Source organism: Sphaeramia orbicularis, chromosome 7 (genome assembly GCF_902148855.1).
Source record: "Sphaeramia orbicularis chromosome 7, fSphaOr1.1, whole genome shotgun sequence".
NCBI lineage: Eukaryota > Metazoa > Chordata > Actinopteri > Kurtiformes > Apogonidae > Sphaeramia > Sphaeramia orbicularis.
Genome location: NC_043963.1, coordinates 6,648,935 through 6,667,460, shown reverse-complemented (window position 1 = coordinate 6,667,460; position 18,526 = coordinate 6,648,935). Strand labels below are relative to the sequence as shown.

Below are 18,526 nucleotides of genomic sequence, written 5' to 3'. Positions count from 1 at the left end.
ACCACAATTAGCAACAAAGTGACCAAAAATGTACCAAAATAATCACAGAAATTAAAAAAAAAATCAACAGAATAATTAATGAAATGAACAAAAATAAACAATTAAATAAAAAAAAATTAGCAACAAAACTAGGAAATGAACAAAATAAGTCACAAAACAAACAAAAACTCTGCTTAATGTCTCATCTTATATGTACTTTATTCTGAACTAACCTAGAAACAGGAAATTCTGCATGTTTGTGTGTATTTCTCAGAATTCAGTTAAAATTTGTGACACATCTGGACGTAAACCAGAGCTGGATCTAAATGTGGGACATGTGGGTCTCATTCTGGGACACAGATGAACCGATTAAACCTGGTCAGACCTGGTCTACCGCCTCTGTGCACTGATAATCTGTCTCCACCTCCTCTTCATTTCTGTCGTACCTTCATAAACATATTATTTTCAGATTACTGGTGTGTGGCAGAAGGACGTGGACGCACAGACTGATGGGATGCGGTCACAGTGTCAGGTTTTTTTAGGAAAAGCTCTGTTCAGGTTGTTCTTTACTGATCGTCCCATGGGAACAAACGATCGATAACCGCACACTCTGTAATTCTGGGACAAAGAAACGCCTGTCGAACCCATTAACCTTTGACCTCTGACCTACAGGGTAAAAAAGCCACGACCTCTTTTAGCGGCGGGAATATCTTTACTGATCCAACAGGAGGGAATCTCAAATGCAGATGGTTTAAAATAATCTAAAATCAACGACAAAACATCAATAACATCCACTGAATAAGACCATAATAACACATGTGTAAGTGGGTTTCAGTTCAGTAAATGTCCAGACGTTCATGTAGGCCAGACAAATACCATAGTGTACAATGAGTTTCAGACAGTCTGTTGTAATCTGTAATGTATTTATAACCTGTATTTTTATTATAGGCAGAGTAGAGGAAAAAGCAGAGCCACCGAAATGTAAAAATGACGTTTCATTGCATTTTGCAGTGAAAAATTATATGTGTATTGTGTCGTATTAAATGTTTTGTTATGTTTCAGTCATTTCATGGCGTATTCTGATGAAAGAAAAGACATCTTTAACACTAATGATACACCAGAAATAAAACTAATCATATGCATCAATAACAGCAGTACCAGAGCACAAACAATAATTAATAATAACATTATTAATCCACCTGAAATCACACAGCAATGCACCAGAAATAGCACTATATTACATAATAATACACTAGAAATCACACAAATTACTACACCGAAATCACATCGTATTACACAAGAAATACCACTATTTAGACACCAAAAATCATACTAAAATACACAAGAAATACCAGTATTAATACATAAGAAACAATCCTATTAACATACCAGATATACCTCTATTAGTACACTAAAAATAACAGTATATTACAAAAGAAAGAGCATAATAATACACTATAAATAACATTATTAATGCACAATTTAACATTAGTAGAAGACAAGAAAACTCACTATTAATATAGTAGAAATGAGACTAATAATACAGTTTGTAATGATAAGAATATACAAGAAATTTCATTATATTACACAAGAAAAAAATGCTAATACTGCAAAACAAATACCAATAATAATACATTGGATATAACACTATAATATACCAGAAATAACACTATAATACACCAGAAATAACACTAATAATACACTAGAAATAACACTAATAATACACCAGAAATAACACTAATAATACACCAGAAATAACACTAATAATACACTAGAAATAACACTATAATACACTAGAAATAACACTAATAATATGCTAGAAATAACACTAATAATACACTAGAAATAACACAATAATACACCAGAAATAACACTAATAATACACTAGAAATAACACTATAATACACTAGAAATAACACTAATAATATGCTAGAAATAACACTAATAATACACTAGAAATAACACAATAATACACCAGAAATAACACTAATAATACGCTAGAAATAACACAATAATACATCAGAAATAACACTATAATACATCAGAAATAACACTATAATACACCAGAAATAAGACTAATAATACACTACAAATAACACTATATCAGAAATAACACTATTAAAACACAAGAAATAACACAAATAACACACCACAAAAAACATTAACGATACACCACAAATAACACTATGATACACCAGAAATAACACTATAATATGTCAGAAATAACGCTATAATACAACAGAAATAACACTATTAAAACACCAGAGATAATAGTATTAAAACATAAGAAATAACACTAATAATAAACCAGAAATAACACTATACGATATCGGAAATAATACAATAATACATCAGAAATAACACTATAATACATTAGAAATAATACCATAATACATCAGAAATAACACTATTAAAACACAAGAAATAACACAAATAAAACACTACAAATAACATTAATAATACACCACAAATAACATTATAATACAACAGAAATAACACTATTAAAACACAAGAGATAATAGTATTAAAACGTAAGAAATAACACTAATATTACACCAGAAATAGCACTATTAAAACACCACAAATAACACTAATAATACACCAGAAATAACACAAATAATACCCAGAAATAATGCTACTGATGCACAAAATGTATCACTATAATAAACCAGACTTCACATAATATTACACAAGAAACACTAGCTTTAATGCACTATAAATAACACTATGATTACACTATAAATAACACTACTGATACACAAACTGTAACACTGAATACACAAAACGTCCCACTAAACCCAGTAAAAATAACACTACTGTATCCTATGAGGGGAACATCTTTATCTGTATCTTCAACACCACAGACTCATTATAATAACAGTGGAAGGTGAAATAGTTGGTAAATGTTTATACACTGACTACAAATGTGACTTTTTCTAGGAACCGTTGTTTTAGTTCAGACATGACCGAACACTCGTACATACATGACGGCTGTGTGTGTGTGTGTGTGTGTGTGTGTTTGTGTGTGTTGTGGGCGGTGCACACATGTGAACATGATGGGAGAGGTCATGGGAAAACATCAACAGGCTAATGTAAAGCAGATGGTGTGTGTTTAGGTTCACACACAGACAGACGGCCTTTAATAAGTTTCACTTTTCCTGTCTGATTCACACTCATCACACTACATTACCCACAATCCCCTCAGCGTCTGTAGTTCGAGAAGAAACAGGTATGAGACTTGTAGCGTCGTTTATCAGCGTGTGCGTGTCAGTGGGTAAATATGTAGGTCAGAGGTCAAAGGTCACACAGATGATCAGTGTATGTTGGTGGTTGGTTAATGAGCTCCAAATGGGACGTCCAATCAGTAAATAATGAGGTCAGAAGGCAGAGCGATGACCTCATGTTTGTGTGTTTATATATGGAATTATCTGGTTAAACCACCGACGAGATATATGAGCGAACACAGGAAACGCGACATTTCCCACTGGTTTCTGAACTGATATTGTGAAATAAGTTTGTGATTAGCTGGTCCCCATGCTGGTTTTTTTGGAGGTGGAAGAGACCTTATTTGGAAAAAAGGGGCGGAGGTTACAGGAGATGAAGGGTCAGAGGTGAGCTAATGCTAAACGCTAACACTGTAAACTGCATTAAGTACTGTGTAACAGAATCACTGGAGCCCTGACGTGTGAGTCTTATAGTGCAAACCCCTTTAGCCCTATCAGCCAAAAAAATTATATTAATATTCATCTACTATAAAAATATAATAAATCAGGACACGGATGTTTTTTCAACTTTCACTCAAAGTTTAGACCCTAATGTTAATAAAAGTACATCAAAAGTGTATTTTAGTGCAAACTTTAATGTTCAAACGTGATTTTTAATCTTTGTGGGGTGAAATATACGCTATTAAAAATCTCCAACACGAACAATTAATTTATGCATATCATCGTCAACCCAGCCGAAAAAAACAGGTGAGGATAAAAAATTCTAATTTCTTTTAGTTTGTTACAGTTTACTCAGGCAGAGTAATAGATACAATATTTTAGAAACCCCTTTAGCCCTATCAGCCCACCCGCGGGCCAAAAAAAATTATATTAATATTCATCTACTATAAAAATATAATAAATCAGGACAATGGATGTTTTTTTCAACTTTTCGCTCAAAGTTTAGACCCTAATGTTAATAAAAGTACATCAAAAGTGTATTTTAGTGCAAACTTTAATGTTCAAACGTGATTTTTAATCTTTGTGGAGTGAAATATACGCTATAAAAATCTCCAGCATGAACAATTAATTTATGCGTATCATCGTCATCCAGGCGAAAAAAAAAACAGGCGAGGATAAAAAATTCTAATTTCTCTTTTAGTTTGTTACAGTTTACTCAGGCAGAGTAATAGATACAATATTTTAGGACATTTAGGTCTCTAATGTCCACAGACACCAGAACATCCATAGAACCTTATTATTGTAAGTACTATAAGTAATTCTTCATTTACCTTGGGTTTGTCTTTTTAGGCGTTTTTCTACTGAAAGTATGGTCAGGGTTAAACAGGTTAACATCATGGTATTATCAACCATATGGCAGTTTTCTTTCTATGTAAAGTACTTAAGGTACAAAAATGGACCATTTCGAAAAGGTACAGAAATATCTCTCAAAAAAGTACACCCCCAGCGACAAGCATTTGAACCCTTTTAAGTACAAGCTGGTACCTTTGTTTTTGAGAGTGTATTTATTATAATATAAGTTGACGGTTAACTGTTTCCTGTGCTAACACCGCCAAGAATGTACAAGGTGGGGAAGCAAAATTTACAATATTTTGAGGCAGAGATTGAAAGACAGTGTATGACCAATTAATTTATTGAAAGCCATGAGAATTTATTTGCCACAAGAAAACTGACATAATAGAAAATGTTTTTATTCTATGTGTCCTCCTTCTTTCTCAATAACTGCCTTCACACGCTTCCTGAAACTTGCGCAAGTGTTCCTCAAATATTGGGGTGACAACTTCTCCCATTCTTCTTTAATAGTATATTCCTAGACTTTCTGGTAATAGTTTTGCTCATAGTCTCTCTTCTTTCCATATAAACAGTCTTTATGGACACTCCAACTATTTTGAAATCTCCTTTGGTGTGACGAGTGCATTCAGCAAATCACACACTCTGACGTTTGCTTTCCTGATTACTCATATGGGTAAAAGTTTCTGAAAAGGTATGGATAATAGTGTTAGGTATTGATTATACATCAATATATGTTTGGTTTCAAAACATTGACGTAGTGCCTGCTGAGAAAAAACAAGTAAATGTTCATTGTACATTTTGCTTCCCCACCTGTACTTTATTTCTATTTTTCACACACATTTGGTTCTATAATGTAAATACTGTCAATGACTTTATTCATAGTCTGGTATAGGTCTGTTTTGCTCATTGTTCTGGCTTGAAGTCAAAGGACAGGAGTGAGTATTTAAAACGTTATATGTTAAGTTATTTGATGATGAGAATGGGGGGTGGGATTAAATACGTTTTTCTTCTTCCCACTCCCTTTTCGATGTAAATGAATGATTTTGGAATTTTTGAACTTGCTCGAAATAAACAAATAAGGAAACGCTTCACATTGTGGGTTTTGGCTTCCAAAATGAAACAGAACGCGGCATAAATTTCCAGTAAATGAACCTTGGAAATGCCGAGGCTTATCTTTTACACACTGGAAACTGGATCCCTCTGGAAACATGTGAAGACAAGAAGATTACTGAAACGTTGAGACTGCTCCTTTATAAATCCAGGCTGGCTGCAATCCACTGTCACCTACCAGCCTAATGCACACACAATCCTGACACACAAATCCACCACACCGCACACACACACACAGATTATACACATTTACATTTAGCTTTTAGAAACCTCTCTGCATCAGCGATAACAGACACATATTTCTGTCTCTGAGACGCTGAATCTGCTGGAAGTGAACCCCTCCCCCCCCCCCCCCCCCCCCCACCACAGACCCACAAAGACACACACTGATGTACGGCGCTGATACATGTTGTGTTGCACACGGGCAACATGTCAGAACCAGCTGCTGCAGCAGAAGGTTTCCACTACAACGCAACAGAACGGACCAGAACAGAAGAACCGAGCCAGCGCTGTGTTGGAGCAGATATTTAAACTGCACCAAACACACACTGCAGAGAATGAATAGAGCTCAGAACAAAGATGCTGTGATCATCAACTATTGTTCATACACACTCACACATCAGCATCGCAACGTGGTTTGGAATCATCTGTATCTACGTTTCAAGAAGGAAACATAATCACATTTGCAGAGGAAACAGCAGGTGGCAGGTGTCAACAACAGGAGAAGCACAGAAAACGTACAATGAACACACACTGTAACACACAGAAATGACAATTACAGGTAAAATGAGCCTCGTTTACCCCAGATGTTAATGGTTTATGCGCATAAGAATAAAATGTCTTTGCACAATATGGGGAATTAAATATACAGTGGATTTGGAAAACAGATTTATGTCACACAGGCTTTCCTCAACATAGAAATGAAACAAACACCTGAATTAAATATCACCTACTACACATTCATTTAGTCACTTTAACTATTTTTTCAATATATATATTTGTAACATTCTCTTTATTTTTCTATAGCATTTGATGTTTATTGTCTTGAGCTGCTATACATTTGAACTTCCCCCCGTGAGGGATCAATAAAGTATATCCTATCTTATCTTATCTCATCTTATCTTATCTCATCTTAACCCATAAAGACCCAAACAACCCTGTTGACTAAAATCAGCTATCTGCTAAAATGTTTAATAACTTCTGATCCACTAATCCTGTCATACATGTAAATATTGGTGTGAAGACTCTACAGTGTAATGAATCCACACTGACGGTCTTATTGGATAAAACAGACTCTACATAAGCGTTTTTTGAGTTTTCACATCTGAAAGTCCAAACCCGATTCAAGTTTGGTCAGAGGTAGTGTTGTTTCAAGCTGTAATTTTGGCAGTCGACTAATATGTCCTATTTGACATCGATTGGGTTATAAAGATATGCTAATTTGATGTCAACGTGCTGCAAATTCGCCTCATTTTTAAGCACGTCCCTCTTCAGTTAGTTTTCTTCTTTTGTTTCTTAACTTCTTGTGATGGGTCTGAAACTTAAAACCACCCAAAAAGTATCTTCAAATCATCTGGGCCAGAAGAAACTCCAAGCCGAGTCCTAGTATCTTCAGACCACCTGGGCCAAGAAGAACCTCCAAATCCTAGTCCTAGTTCTTCAGACCACCTGGGCCAAGAAAACCTCTAAAACTCCTAGTCCTGGTATCTTCAGACCACCTGGGCCAAGAATAACCTCCAAGCTCCTAGTCCTGGTATCTTCAGACCACTTGGGCCAAGAAGAACCTCCAAACTCCTAGTCCTTGGTCTGCACTGTGGTCTAGGGGAGGTTTCGCCCCTTTAGCTGGTCTTACTGGTCCTGATAATCCTGCCCAAGTCCCTGATATAAGTGGTTTTTGATGCTGGACCACTGATCACTGGCACCGATCCAGAACCAGCCACCCAAGCCAAGAACTTGCTCTTTGGGCGTCAGAAAGTAAAGACAGGGTTTAGGAATCTGTACCGTCTCATTAGGAATAATTAAATAATCATTATGGTCATCAATATGGACGTTCAAGAGGACTTCCACTTGGCCTTCATAGCTTCTAACAGCTGCTCAGATGGTTCTAGTGTTGCTGAGGAGGATTTAGGGATCTTAAGACCTCATCTGCAGGTCTTTAAAGTGGCCCTGGAGGACACAGATGACTTTACCCGGCCATTGACATGGCTTAGTGTTCCTTCAAGTTACTTCATGGATGTTGCAGAGGTGAGAGAGTGGTTCTCTAGTCATTCAGATGGTTCATAAGGACAATCTATGTGTATCCAACATGGTTTAATCACCACTGTGGATGAGGGGGGGTCCAGAGGTTGGACTTTTCATGACTATAAATGTGACGGTGCATTGGATTGGACCACAATTTTCACTCTACATTTGGTCCTTTAGCTTCCTATAAACGTTCTACTCACTCTATCGTTATTGAGGAGGTTCTAGACATCTTTATAAATAACACGGTCAACACAAATTTATTGTTAAGTTTTTTGAGCTGATTTAGGATCAGTTTGGTGCTGAATCCAAAAATCACATTCATTTGCTCAATCGGTCAACTTTCTGAACTATGCTACATATTGGCTTTTTAACATTTGTGGCTTACATTTATGGGCAGTTTCACATCATATGATACAAAATTCTTTCATATTTCTTGCAATAAACGAATTCTGAAGATTTTACTTTTGCCAATTTATGATTAATGTTTTTTTTAATATTACAGGTGAATGAAATGGCTCCGACTAGAAGATCTTGCAAAAAAAGCCTGACGTATTCTGCTACATCTGCAGTGAATACATAATAAATAATACATACGTCCTGTAGAAAATGATTTTTTTTCCTCTTAAAACCTATTTTGGGTGAGAACTACATAAAAAATCAACTGATAAAGTCACAAAAATGTAATCAATTTTGTGAGAAGATCAAATTTTCCAAATCAAATTAACAAAAAAAACCTGACCTGATTAAGAAAAACAGATGTCATTTTTGGATTTAGCGGTGCAAATGGTCCTAATTCAGTTGAAAAAACCTAGACAACTTGCAAAAAAACATTTTTTTGTAACCCAGTGTAATTCTGTGGTTTTTATGTTGTTTCTACTGGTGCTTCAAGAGATTGTTAACCCGTTAAGACCCAACATTCATTGCCGCCCAAAGCAATCTACTGATCTAAAATGTGCAATAAGTGTTGATCCATTAATCCAGTGGTTTCCAACCCTTTTTTTGGCTTGTGACCCCATTTTAACATCACAAATTTCTGGTGACCCCACACATTCAAAACTGAGACTTTTTTTTTTTTTTTTGCTGAAATTAATTTGTTTTGATCATGTAATAGTCTGGGAATCCAGGTGTAGATTACTGCACAAAATGAGAATTTGATTTTCCTTGGTCAGGATATGTACAGTCAGTCCAGCTTGGATTTACAAGGCTGATAATTAATACTGAACAAACAAAAACTCAAACTATGAATTATGAAAGAGCTGCAGCATCTGAAACTGACCACAATGAACATTTGACAATAAACAGAACCACAGTGCTGCAGTTTCAGACTCACAGTTTGTCATGTCTGTTATGGATTGGGATTGTCTCTGTCAACTCACCATATGTTTTTTATTAGTAAGTTGTTTTTGTTTTTGTTTTTTTAAAATCAATTACTAGAAACTTCAGGCAACCCCATTTGAATTCCAGGCAACCCCAAGGTTGAAAAACACTGCATTAATCCTACCAATACATGTAAATAATAATTTGTATGTATGTATCTTCAATAAAGTTGGAAAAAAATCATCCATTTGGACAGTATACAGATTAGTTTGGAGGTTCATGTCATATTTACGTACAACTGATTACCATTGTGCACAGGTTCTGTTATTCACTGAACAGGTGTCAAACCTCTTCAAGAAGGTTCCAGTCTTCCCATGTCTCTAGAGGACATTTAAAATTCAGTTCTAGTGGTTGTAGTCATCTGGTATTTAGAACCAGAGACTCTATAGGTGGATTTAGATAGATAGATAGATAGATAGATAGATAGATAGATAGATAGATAGATAGATAGATAGATAGATAGATAGATAGATAGATAGATAGATAGATAGATAGATAGATAGATAGATAGATAGATAGATAGATAGATAGATAGAACGACAGATAGGTAGAACGATAGAACGATAGATAGATAGAATGATAGATAGAACGATAGAACGACAGATAGGTAGAACGATAGGTAGAACGATAGATAGATAGAACGATAGATAGAACGATAGAACGATAGATAGAACGATAGAATGATAGATAGAACGATAGAACGACAGATAGATAGAACGATAGATAGAACGATAGAACGACAGATAGATAGAACGATAGAACGATAGACAGAACAATAGATAGAACGATAGAACGATAGAACGATAGATAGAACGATAGAACGATAGATAGAACGATAGATAGATAGATAGATAGATAGATAGATAGATAGATAGATAGATAGATAGATAGATAGATAGATAGATAGATAGATAGATAGATAGATAGATAGATAGATAGATAGATAGATAGATAGATAGATAGATAGATAGATAGATAGATAGACGATACTTTATTGCTCCTTTGCAGGAAACTGTTTGGTTACTACAGCTGTACAAAAACCCACTGACCCTTCATAACACACATCCCACACACAACCAACAGTGGAATGTTAAAGTGTTAAAAACAAAATAAAAGATCTAGAACATATATAATGTATAGAATAAAAGTAATGTAAAAATATACAATAAAACCAAACACCTACACTGATTTACAGAGGAGGTTCTTCAGCTGGTTCCTCTATTAACACCGTCTGTTAAGGTGTGATTATGTTCTAGAATACATTAGGGAGGGTTGGGTCATATTTAAAGGGTCCAATTACCCATGGTCTGTGCATACTTTCAGGAGGGTTTGGGACACATTTTGTTGCCAAGCACCAGTTCGGGCCAATTAAACCTTATCTGGATGTTTCTGGGTTTTGTTTTTCATGCTGTGGTGTGTGTCCAGAAGTTGTAAGAATATATCTGCACCGTGTTTAATATTTTACACATTTCAGCACTATGATCTGAAATATCTGGTGTTAATTAACCCTTTCATGCATGCTGGTCACCACAGTGGACATCTAGTCTACAGCTGTTCTCTTGTATGTTCATGGTTTTGTTTTGGGTTTTTTTTAGTTGCATTTCAGCCAACACATTAGACACTTACGCACACCACCCATACACGGTAATTCATAGCATTACTACACAGGTGTCAAATATGCGGCCCGGGGGCCAAAACCAGCCCGCCTGAGGTTCCGATCTGGCCCGCAAGATGAATTTACAAAGTGCAAAATGCAAAAATTACCCTGAAGATAGGGCATCAAACTAAAAAATACTAGCATAATAACCTAGAAATAATGACGCCAAATGTTCTTCTTGGTTTAATGTGAGAAAAATAATATGATATTATGCCTATAAATAATGGCAACACCAATTTTTTCTCTTTTATTTGTTGCAAAGAACACTAAAATCTGATATCCTTTAACAAGAAAATGTCAATAACCTGAACAAATATGAACAACCTGGAATGTCTGAAGAAAAATAAGTGCAATTTTAACAATATTCTGCCTGCTTTGTGTCTTGGTAGATCTGATCTGTAATGCACATGTAGAAATCATACGTTGAGGCATAATATTGATAAAATTGTACTTATTTTTCTTCAGACATTTCAGTTTTTTCCAGTTATTCACGTCATTTTTTTGTTTTGGATAGAGATAGTTTCATCATTTAATGTTAGTTTTTGCACTAAAAAATTTGGAATTGTCATTATTTATCTGCTATTATTTTACTGGTGCGGCCCACTGCAGATCAAATTGGGCTGAATGTGGCCCCTGAAAGAAAAGGAGTTTGACAACCCTGCATTACTGCGACTTTATGTTCTTGATAAACCTGATCTGCACACACATGTTTGAGTGTAAATCAATTGCTAGTTGTTATTAGACTGTAATTAACAGTTTTCTTAAACAAAAAGGGTTCCTTTTTGCATATTATCTCCATGACATGAGTAATGACTAGTATTAGTGTATGATAAAATGTGAGAAAACATCAGATTAGTTGCATTAAAAATGTTTTCATTCCATAGTTTTGACACAGTTTATCAGTAAATACGTTTCTTTGCTTCAAAAATTTAATGCATGGTGTGCAGCTGAGTGGACATTTTTGCAACTCCATGAAAAATGGGTTCATAAAAACTATTTCAATCGCATTGTTTTTTTTTTTAATGCCTCGAGGAATAAAAACACGAATAGAAATCTTGATTAAGGCTCATATAGTTAGTGGTCACTATAGTGGTCACTCCAGTGGGCAGTTCTTCTACAGCTGTTCTCTTGTATTTTCATGGGATTTGTTGTTTTAGTTCCATATCAGCCAACACAGTGGACGCTTATGCACCATCCCATAATACACTGACATTCATACTATTACTATAACTTTGCTGTTCTTGATAAACCTGATCTGCAGTAACATGTTTGAGTGTAAATCAATTGCTAATAAAAATTAGGAATATGATAAAATATGAAAAAACATCAGATTAGCTGCATTAAAAATGTTTTGATTTTGTATATCACTTTCTGATATTCAAAAATTAAACATATGGTGTCCAACGGAGTGGGCATTTTTGGAACTCCACAAGAAATTATGAAGGTAGATTTGTTACTTTATTGCTTCTACCCAAAAAAAAAATGTCATAAAAAAAAAAAAAAAAAAAAAAATTCACTTCAATCAAGGAAAAAAGTGTTCAAATGCAATTTTTTTGGATTGTAATTTTTTATTTATTTTTTTTCATTCAAACACTTTTTTGATTGAGTTTTTTTTTTTTTTGTTAAAGCAATAAAGAAACAAATCATAAAAACAGGTTTATTAAAAAAAATCAATTGCATTTTTTTTTTTCATGCCTAAAGAGGAATAAAAACACGAATAAAAATCTTGATGAACCCTTTCATGCATAGTGGTCACTCCAGTGGACAGTTCTTCTCCAGCTGTTCTCTTGTATATACATGGATTTTATTGTTTTAGTTCCATATCAGTCAACACAGTGGACACATATACATCATCCCGTACACTGACATTCATACCATTAGTGTAACTTTGCTGTTCTAGATAAACCTGATCTGCACTAACATGTTTGAGTGTTGAAGGGGTGGGATAAATAAATTATACTTCCTCCACTCCTTTTAGAATGTGCAAATGAAGTCATGTATATGTATAAGTTTTGTTTTTTTGTTTTCTTCCATGACCTCTTACTACCTGTTTTTTTTCCCCTAAGGACTAAGTAAGATTACTTTGTCTTGTTGCATATTCAAAATAAATTAAACAAAAATAAATAAATAAATTGCTTGTTATTGTTACTAAAGTGCAATTAACAGTTTTTTGTTTGTTTTTTTGCATTTTATTTCCATGAAGTGAGTAATGACTAGTATTAGAGTATGTTAAAATGTGAGAAAACAGCAGATTAGCTGCATTAAATAGGTTTTTATTTCATAGTTTTCACATGATATATCAGTAAATCCATGTTTCTTTGCTTCCAGAATTAAACGCACGGTGTCAAGCTGACAATTTTTTAACTCTATGAAAAATAGGTTCATAAGAAAATTTTCAGTCACATTGTTTTTTTCATGCCTAAAGAGGAATAAAACACTCAGGAAATAAATGTTGATTAAGGTTCTCATAATTCGTGCATGAAAGGGTTAAGGCTCTTAAAATTCATGCATGAAAGGGTTGATTTAAAAAGAGGAATAAAAACACTCAGGACAAAAATCTCAACTAAGGTTGTCATAATTTATGCATGAAAGGGTAAAAGAGGTCTGCTTATGATTAAATCCACCTTTTTAACCATGACAACTTAATGATTGTGCAGATTTCACCTTCAGCGTTAACTGAATTGTAAGGGTTAAATAAAGGACTGGCTGCTGCTGCCTGTGTGTATGTGCTGGTGGAGGGGGGTGTGTCTGTCTGCACATAAACCCATACTACTGCACATATTAAACCCACTCACCCCACCCCATGCCCATCCTCCTGCTCCTCTCTCATCAGCAACTCCGTGCAAAATCAATGGATTAAGAGTCCATCAATACAATGACACACACATACACACATGCACACACATGCTGATGCTGTCAGTAAAAAAACACAGACTTGTGCTGTGGATTTGGTGTGTGGAGACATTATTGATCAGCTGACATCTGTGGGATCATTAATGGAACAAATATGTCTGCAGACCCCCCCAAAAATCCACCATGTTTGAGCATGAAAATAAAAAAAAAAACCTGAATTTAAAAACAAAAAAAGGGGGATAGTGGGGGTTCACATCTGGCAGACGCAGTATCATGCAGCCATACTAGCCTACATTCACTGCGGCGAGATGTCGGTCAGTGTGTGCGCGTGCACGACAGCATGTGGGGGGCGCGCGTAAGTCATTCCCAACCCCCCATCATCAGGATTATATTTCTATATATTTTAAAAAATCACTTGCATTTAAAGCCTAAATTAAAATGAGATGCATCATGTGTGGTGAGGCTGCAGATGTGCGTGTGCGCGTGCCCGTGCATGTGCAGGTATCCATGTATGTGCAGAGGCGGTGCAGGTGCATGTGTGGAATGTGCATGTGGACTGTGCATGTGTGTTTCTGCACAGATGCGGACTCACCCCTGGTCAGGCTGCTTCTGTCCATGTACATCGCGCAGCAAAACACAAATCCGGTCATTAAAGAAAATGTTGGTGCGGGGAGAGAGCGGCTCTCCCGGTCCACAGCACGGAGAAGAAACCGGGTCAGATACACGCGCACACACGCACGCACGCACGCAAAGGCACGGACCGGAGCGGAACGGCTCGGACCCAGACCCAGACGCAGACCCACAGACGGTCCGGACCGACACGGACCCGACAGGTCTACTGCTGCTGCGGCGGAGCTGCAGGAGGAAGAAGTGGGTTAGAGCCGCTCGGTTTGGTTCACAGGGCTGCCCGGTGTGGGTGGGTGGGGGGGGGGGGGCAGAGAGGGAGAGAGAGCAACAGAGAGAGAGAGAGAGTTTGACACATCCTCTCGCCTCCATTTTGGTTTCCTTGACAACAAATTAAGAAAAAATGAGAAGCAGACAGCAGCAGTGACAGTTGGATGTGCAGGTCTAACCTGGTCTGATGTGGATCATGTAGACCAGGGTGTCAAAGTCAGTCCAGTTCAGGGACCACATTCAGCCCAGTATGAGTTCAACTGTAAAATGACCAGTAAAATAACAACAAAACAGCCTAGAAATAAGGACGACTACTGATTTTTGTCTTTGTTTTAGTGCAAAAAAGTACAATTTAATTATGAAAATTTACACAAAATGTAACTGAACAAACAAAAAATTCTTCAGAGAAGTCAATCTGAAACCTGAACCTCCAACATAGAACATTTAGATTGAGAAAGTGAGGGAAATCTATCAGCTGGAGCAAATTACATATGTACTTAGAATTCAGGAAGAGCTATTTACAAAGAGATGGAGTCCCATGATGAAGCGTTTAATGCAGTGAGCATTCAGAAGTGGTTGTAAACAGGTATGTTATTAATATGTACGTATGTATTTATATGTATATATATATATTTATTTATTTTGTCATTTATGTTTCATTTGTGGTCAATTGTAATCAATATCTGCTGTAGATATAGATTTTTTTTTTTTTAATTTCTCATGTGTGCCATATGGGGATGTGTGGTTATATATGTCAATGTATGTAAAATGTCATATATTTGGATGAGCAAAACCAAATGAAAAATTAAGTTAAAAAAAAAAAAAAAAAAAAAAAGCAAATCTGATTTTAACCATTTTATGCCTCAACTAATCATTTATACATGTGCATTACAGATCACAGTGCATCTACAAAGGCACAAAACATTAACACTACATTCACTCTGCAGGGAAAAGTGGCCTGAATCACCCATATGTGACACATATCTGATGTTTGTTATGTTTTTCATGATTTTTTTTTTTTTTTTTCAAATCAGACCCAGGCCACTTTCATATGTGGTCCTAAATCGGATACATATGTGATGTTTGTTATATTTTTCATTATTATTTTTTTTTTTTAAACCAGACCCAGGCCACTGACATATGAGGTCCTAAATCAGTTACATATCTGATGTTTTGCAGTGTGACTTCCCATTTATCATTTATACATATGCATTACAGATCACAGTGCATCTACAAAGGCACAAAACATTAATGCTACATTCACTCTGCAGGGAAAAGTGGCCTGAATCACCCATACGTGACACATATGTGATTTTTGTTATATTTTTCATGATTTTTTTTTTTTCAAATCAGACCCAGGCCACTTTCATATGAGGTCCTAAATCGGTTACATATCTGATGTTTTGCAGTGTGACTTCACATTTATCATTTATACATGTGCATTACAGATCACAGTGCATCTATAAAGGTACAAAACCTACAGTAAGAGGCAGAATAATGTTCAAATTTTGGAGTTTGGATTAGAAGTTGTCATTATTTATAGGTTATTATACTGTTATTTTACTGGTCTGACCTGTTAAATTGGTCTGTATGTTACACGTTGGTGGAATGATCTAAGCACTACCAGAACGGGTGGTGGTGGTGGTGGTGGTGGTGGTGGGGTCCCTGCCTATCTTCAAGAAGCTCTTGAAGACCCAGCCCTTCAGAGAGCACCTCCTGTCCACTTTCACACATTCCATTTTAAATGTATCATTATGTTTATTCTGTTGTTTTACTTGGTATTTTTATTTCAGTTTTTAATTGGACAGCTGCTTTTAGGTCTTTTTAATCTATTCTTGTATTTTAGTCGATCATTTTGCTTTTTATTCTTCTGTACAACACTGTTTTAATTGTACAGCTGTTTTATGTTTTTAAGCTATTCTTGTTTTTTTCTTTCATTTTTGGTTTTTCTGCTGTAAACTGCTTTGGAAAAAAGCGTCTGCCAAATGCATAAATGTAAATGTAAATGTGGCCCCAGGACTAAAATGAGTTCATCCTTGGCGCTCATTCCTTCAATGTAATTTCTGGATCTCCACATTCATCCTGGGCCAGATCGGACCCTTTAGTGGGCCGGTTTTGGCCCACGAGCCATATGTTTGACAGCCCTCAGCGTCCTTATTAATAATGGATCTCATCTGTTTCTCAACTTATCGATGAGGCTCTGTCCCTCTGGAAAACACTCCATCACTGTGTTTACATGGAATCTGATATTCCAATAAAAATAGGAACGACAAATAAGTCAAGACCAATTAAACCAGGACTAAGTCATGACCAAGACCAGAAGACCAGACCAGATAACCAGCGACCAGGTCAACAGGAGACACCAAAATATGATGGATATCAGGGCAAACATTCAGATCTAATCCTAATTCACCCCTTGGCCCCTCCCCCTTAGCCCTACCCCTCCATTTTGTGCGTTCACATGAAGGGTTAGGGGTGTCCCGGTTCTCGATGAGTCAGAGGAAAGGCGGGGTATGAGAAATTTCCCATAATTCAGTTCGAAGGTAGGAGGTAAACACAGCTAAAAAGTGCAGCAGAGTGATGAAAGAAAAACACAAAAGTACATATTTTCTTCATAAATATCTTAAAGGGCTCATATTTCTCTAAACCCACTTTTATTAGTCTTTGGTTCATTTATTTGTGTATTTGGGGACCGTAAAGGTTCAAAAGTTTGAATTTGGACCATACTGAGCAATAAAAGAGTTGGTTGAATTAAGGACATTGCTGATTGTGTTTAGAGCGAGAAACAGACTTTTGCTGCAAACTTTCAGAGATTATTTGTTTTAGTATCACAGGATGAAGAACATAGAAGGAGGTTTAATTTTAAACAGCAAAGGGTTCGGACTAATGTGAAGGAAATGTGTATTTGTGTTGTGGCTGTCAGGATGTGGAATTGTTTGGCAGTGGAAGAGAAGAGCTGTACAAATATTTTTCAGATTAAGAGGTTGTATAGGGAAAGAATAGAGAAGCTATATAAAAGCATGTAATGACATAATTCAACTTATGGATGTTGGATTTATTTATTTTATTTGCATTGACTGTCAGGTAAAGTGTTTACTGTAATAACTGTAACGGCAACGTATCTGATGTAAGCAGATGATTCAAGAAAGGGGCAGGTATTATAAGTGTTCTTCATCCTGCTCCTTTCCAATCATTTAGATTGGAATGAATGAATGAATGAATGAATGAATGAATAAATAAATAAATAAAAGACAATTTTAGTGGGAATATTATGGATGTAAATCTGTCTCATCAGATTTTGAATTATAAAAGCCACTGAATTTTTTTGCACTGAAATTAAGTATCTGATTTTTTTTTGTCTCTCAATTTAACTATGTTCATATATTTTGAATATAAAAATTCAGATGCAAAAAATTCGCATGCAAAAATTCAGATGCAAAAAATTCTGAAGCAAAAAATTCAGATCACACATCCGGGACACCAAGGATAAGCGATCGCTTCTATCTCAAGTCGAACCGACAGCCAGTCAGTCAAGTTACGTTAGGTTAGTCAAGTGACACCAATGCCGGAAGACAGTCAGCGCGGATGTGTGATCTGAATTTTTTGCATCTGAATTTTTTGCTTTTGAGTTTTTTGCATCTGAATTTTTTTACATCTCAGTTTTTTGGTTTTGAATTTTTTGCATCTGATTTTTTTTGCCACTGAATTTTTTGCTTTTGTATTTTTTGCATCTGATTTTTTTGCCTCTGAATTTTTTGCTTTTGAATTTTTCGCATCTGATTTTTTTGCATCTGAATTTTTTGCATCTGAATATTTTGCCTCAGAATTTTTTGCTTTTGAATTTTTTGCATCTGATTTATTTGCATCTGAATTTTTTGCTTTTGAATTTTTTGCA

General features: G+C 35.7%; 1 protein-coding gene across 1 annotated transcript in view; it reads right to left on the bottom strand.

Annotated features, from left to right (window-relative positions):
- LOC115421944 (FYVE, RhoGEF and PH domain-containing protein 1-like) overlaps positions 1-14,632 on the bottom strand; it is a 62,308-nt gene extending 47,676 nt beyond the window's left edge. The window contains exon 1 of the mRNA XM_030137958.1: positions 14,330-14,632. Within this exon, the coding sequence (XP_029993818.1) occupies positions 14,330-14,387 (58 nt within the window). The 5' untranslated portion in view covers positions 14,388-14,632. The remainder of the gene's footprint in view (positions 1-14,329) is intronic.
- Positions 14,633-18,526: the final 3,894 nt, after the last annotated feature.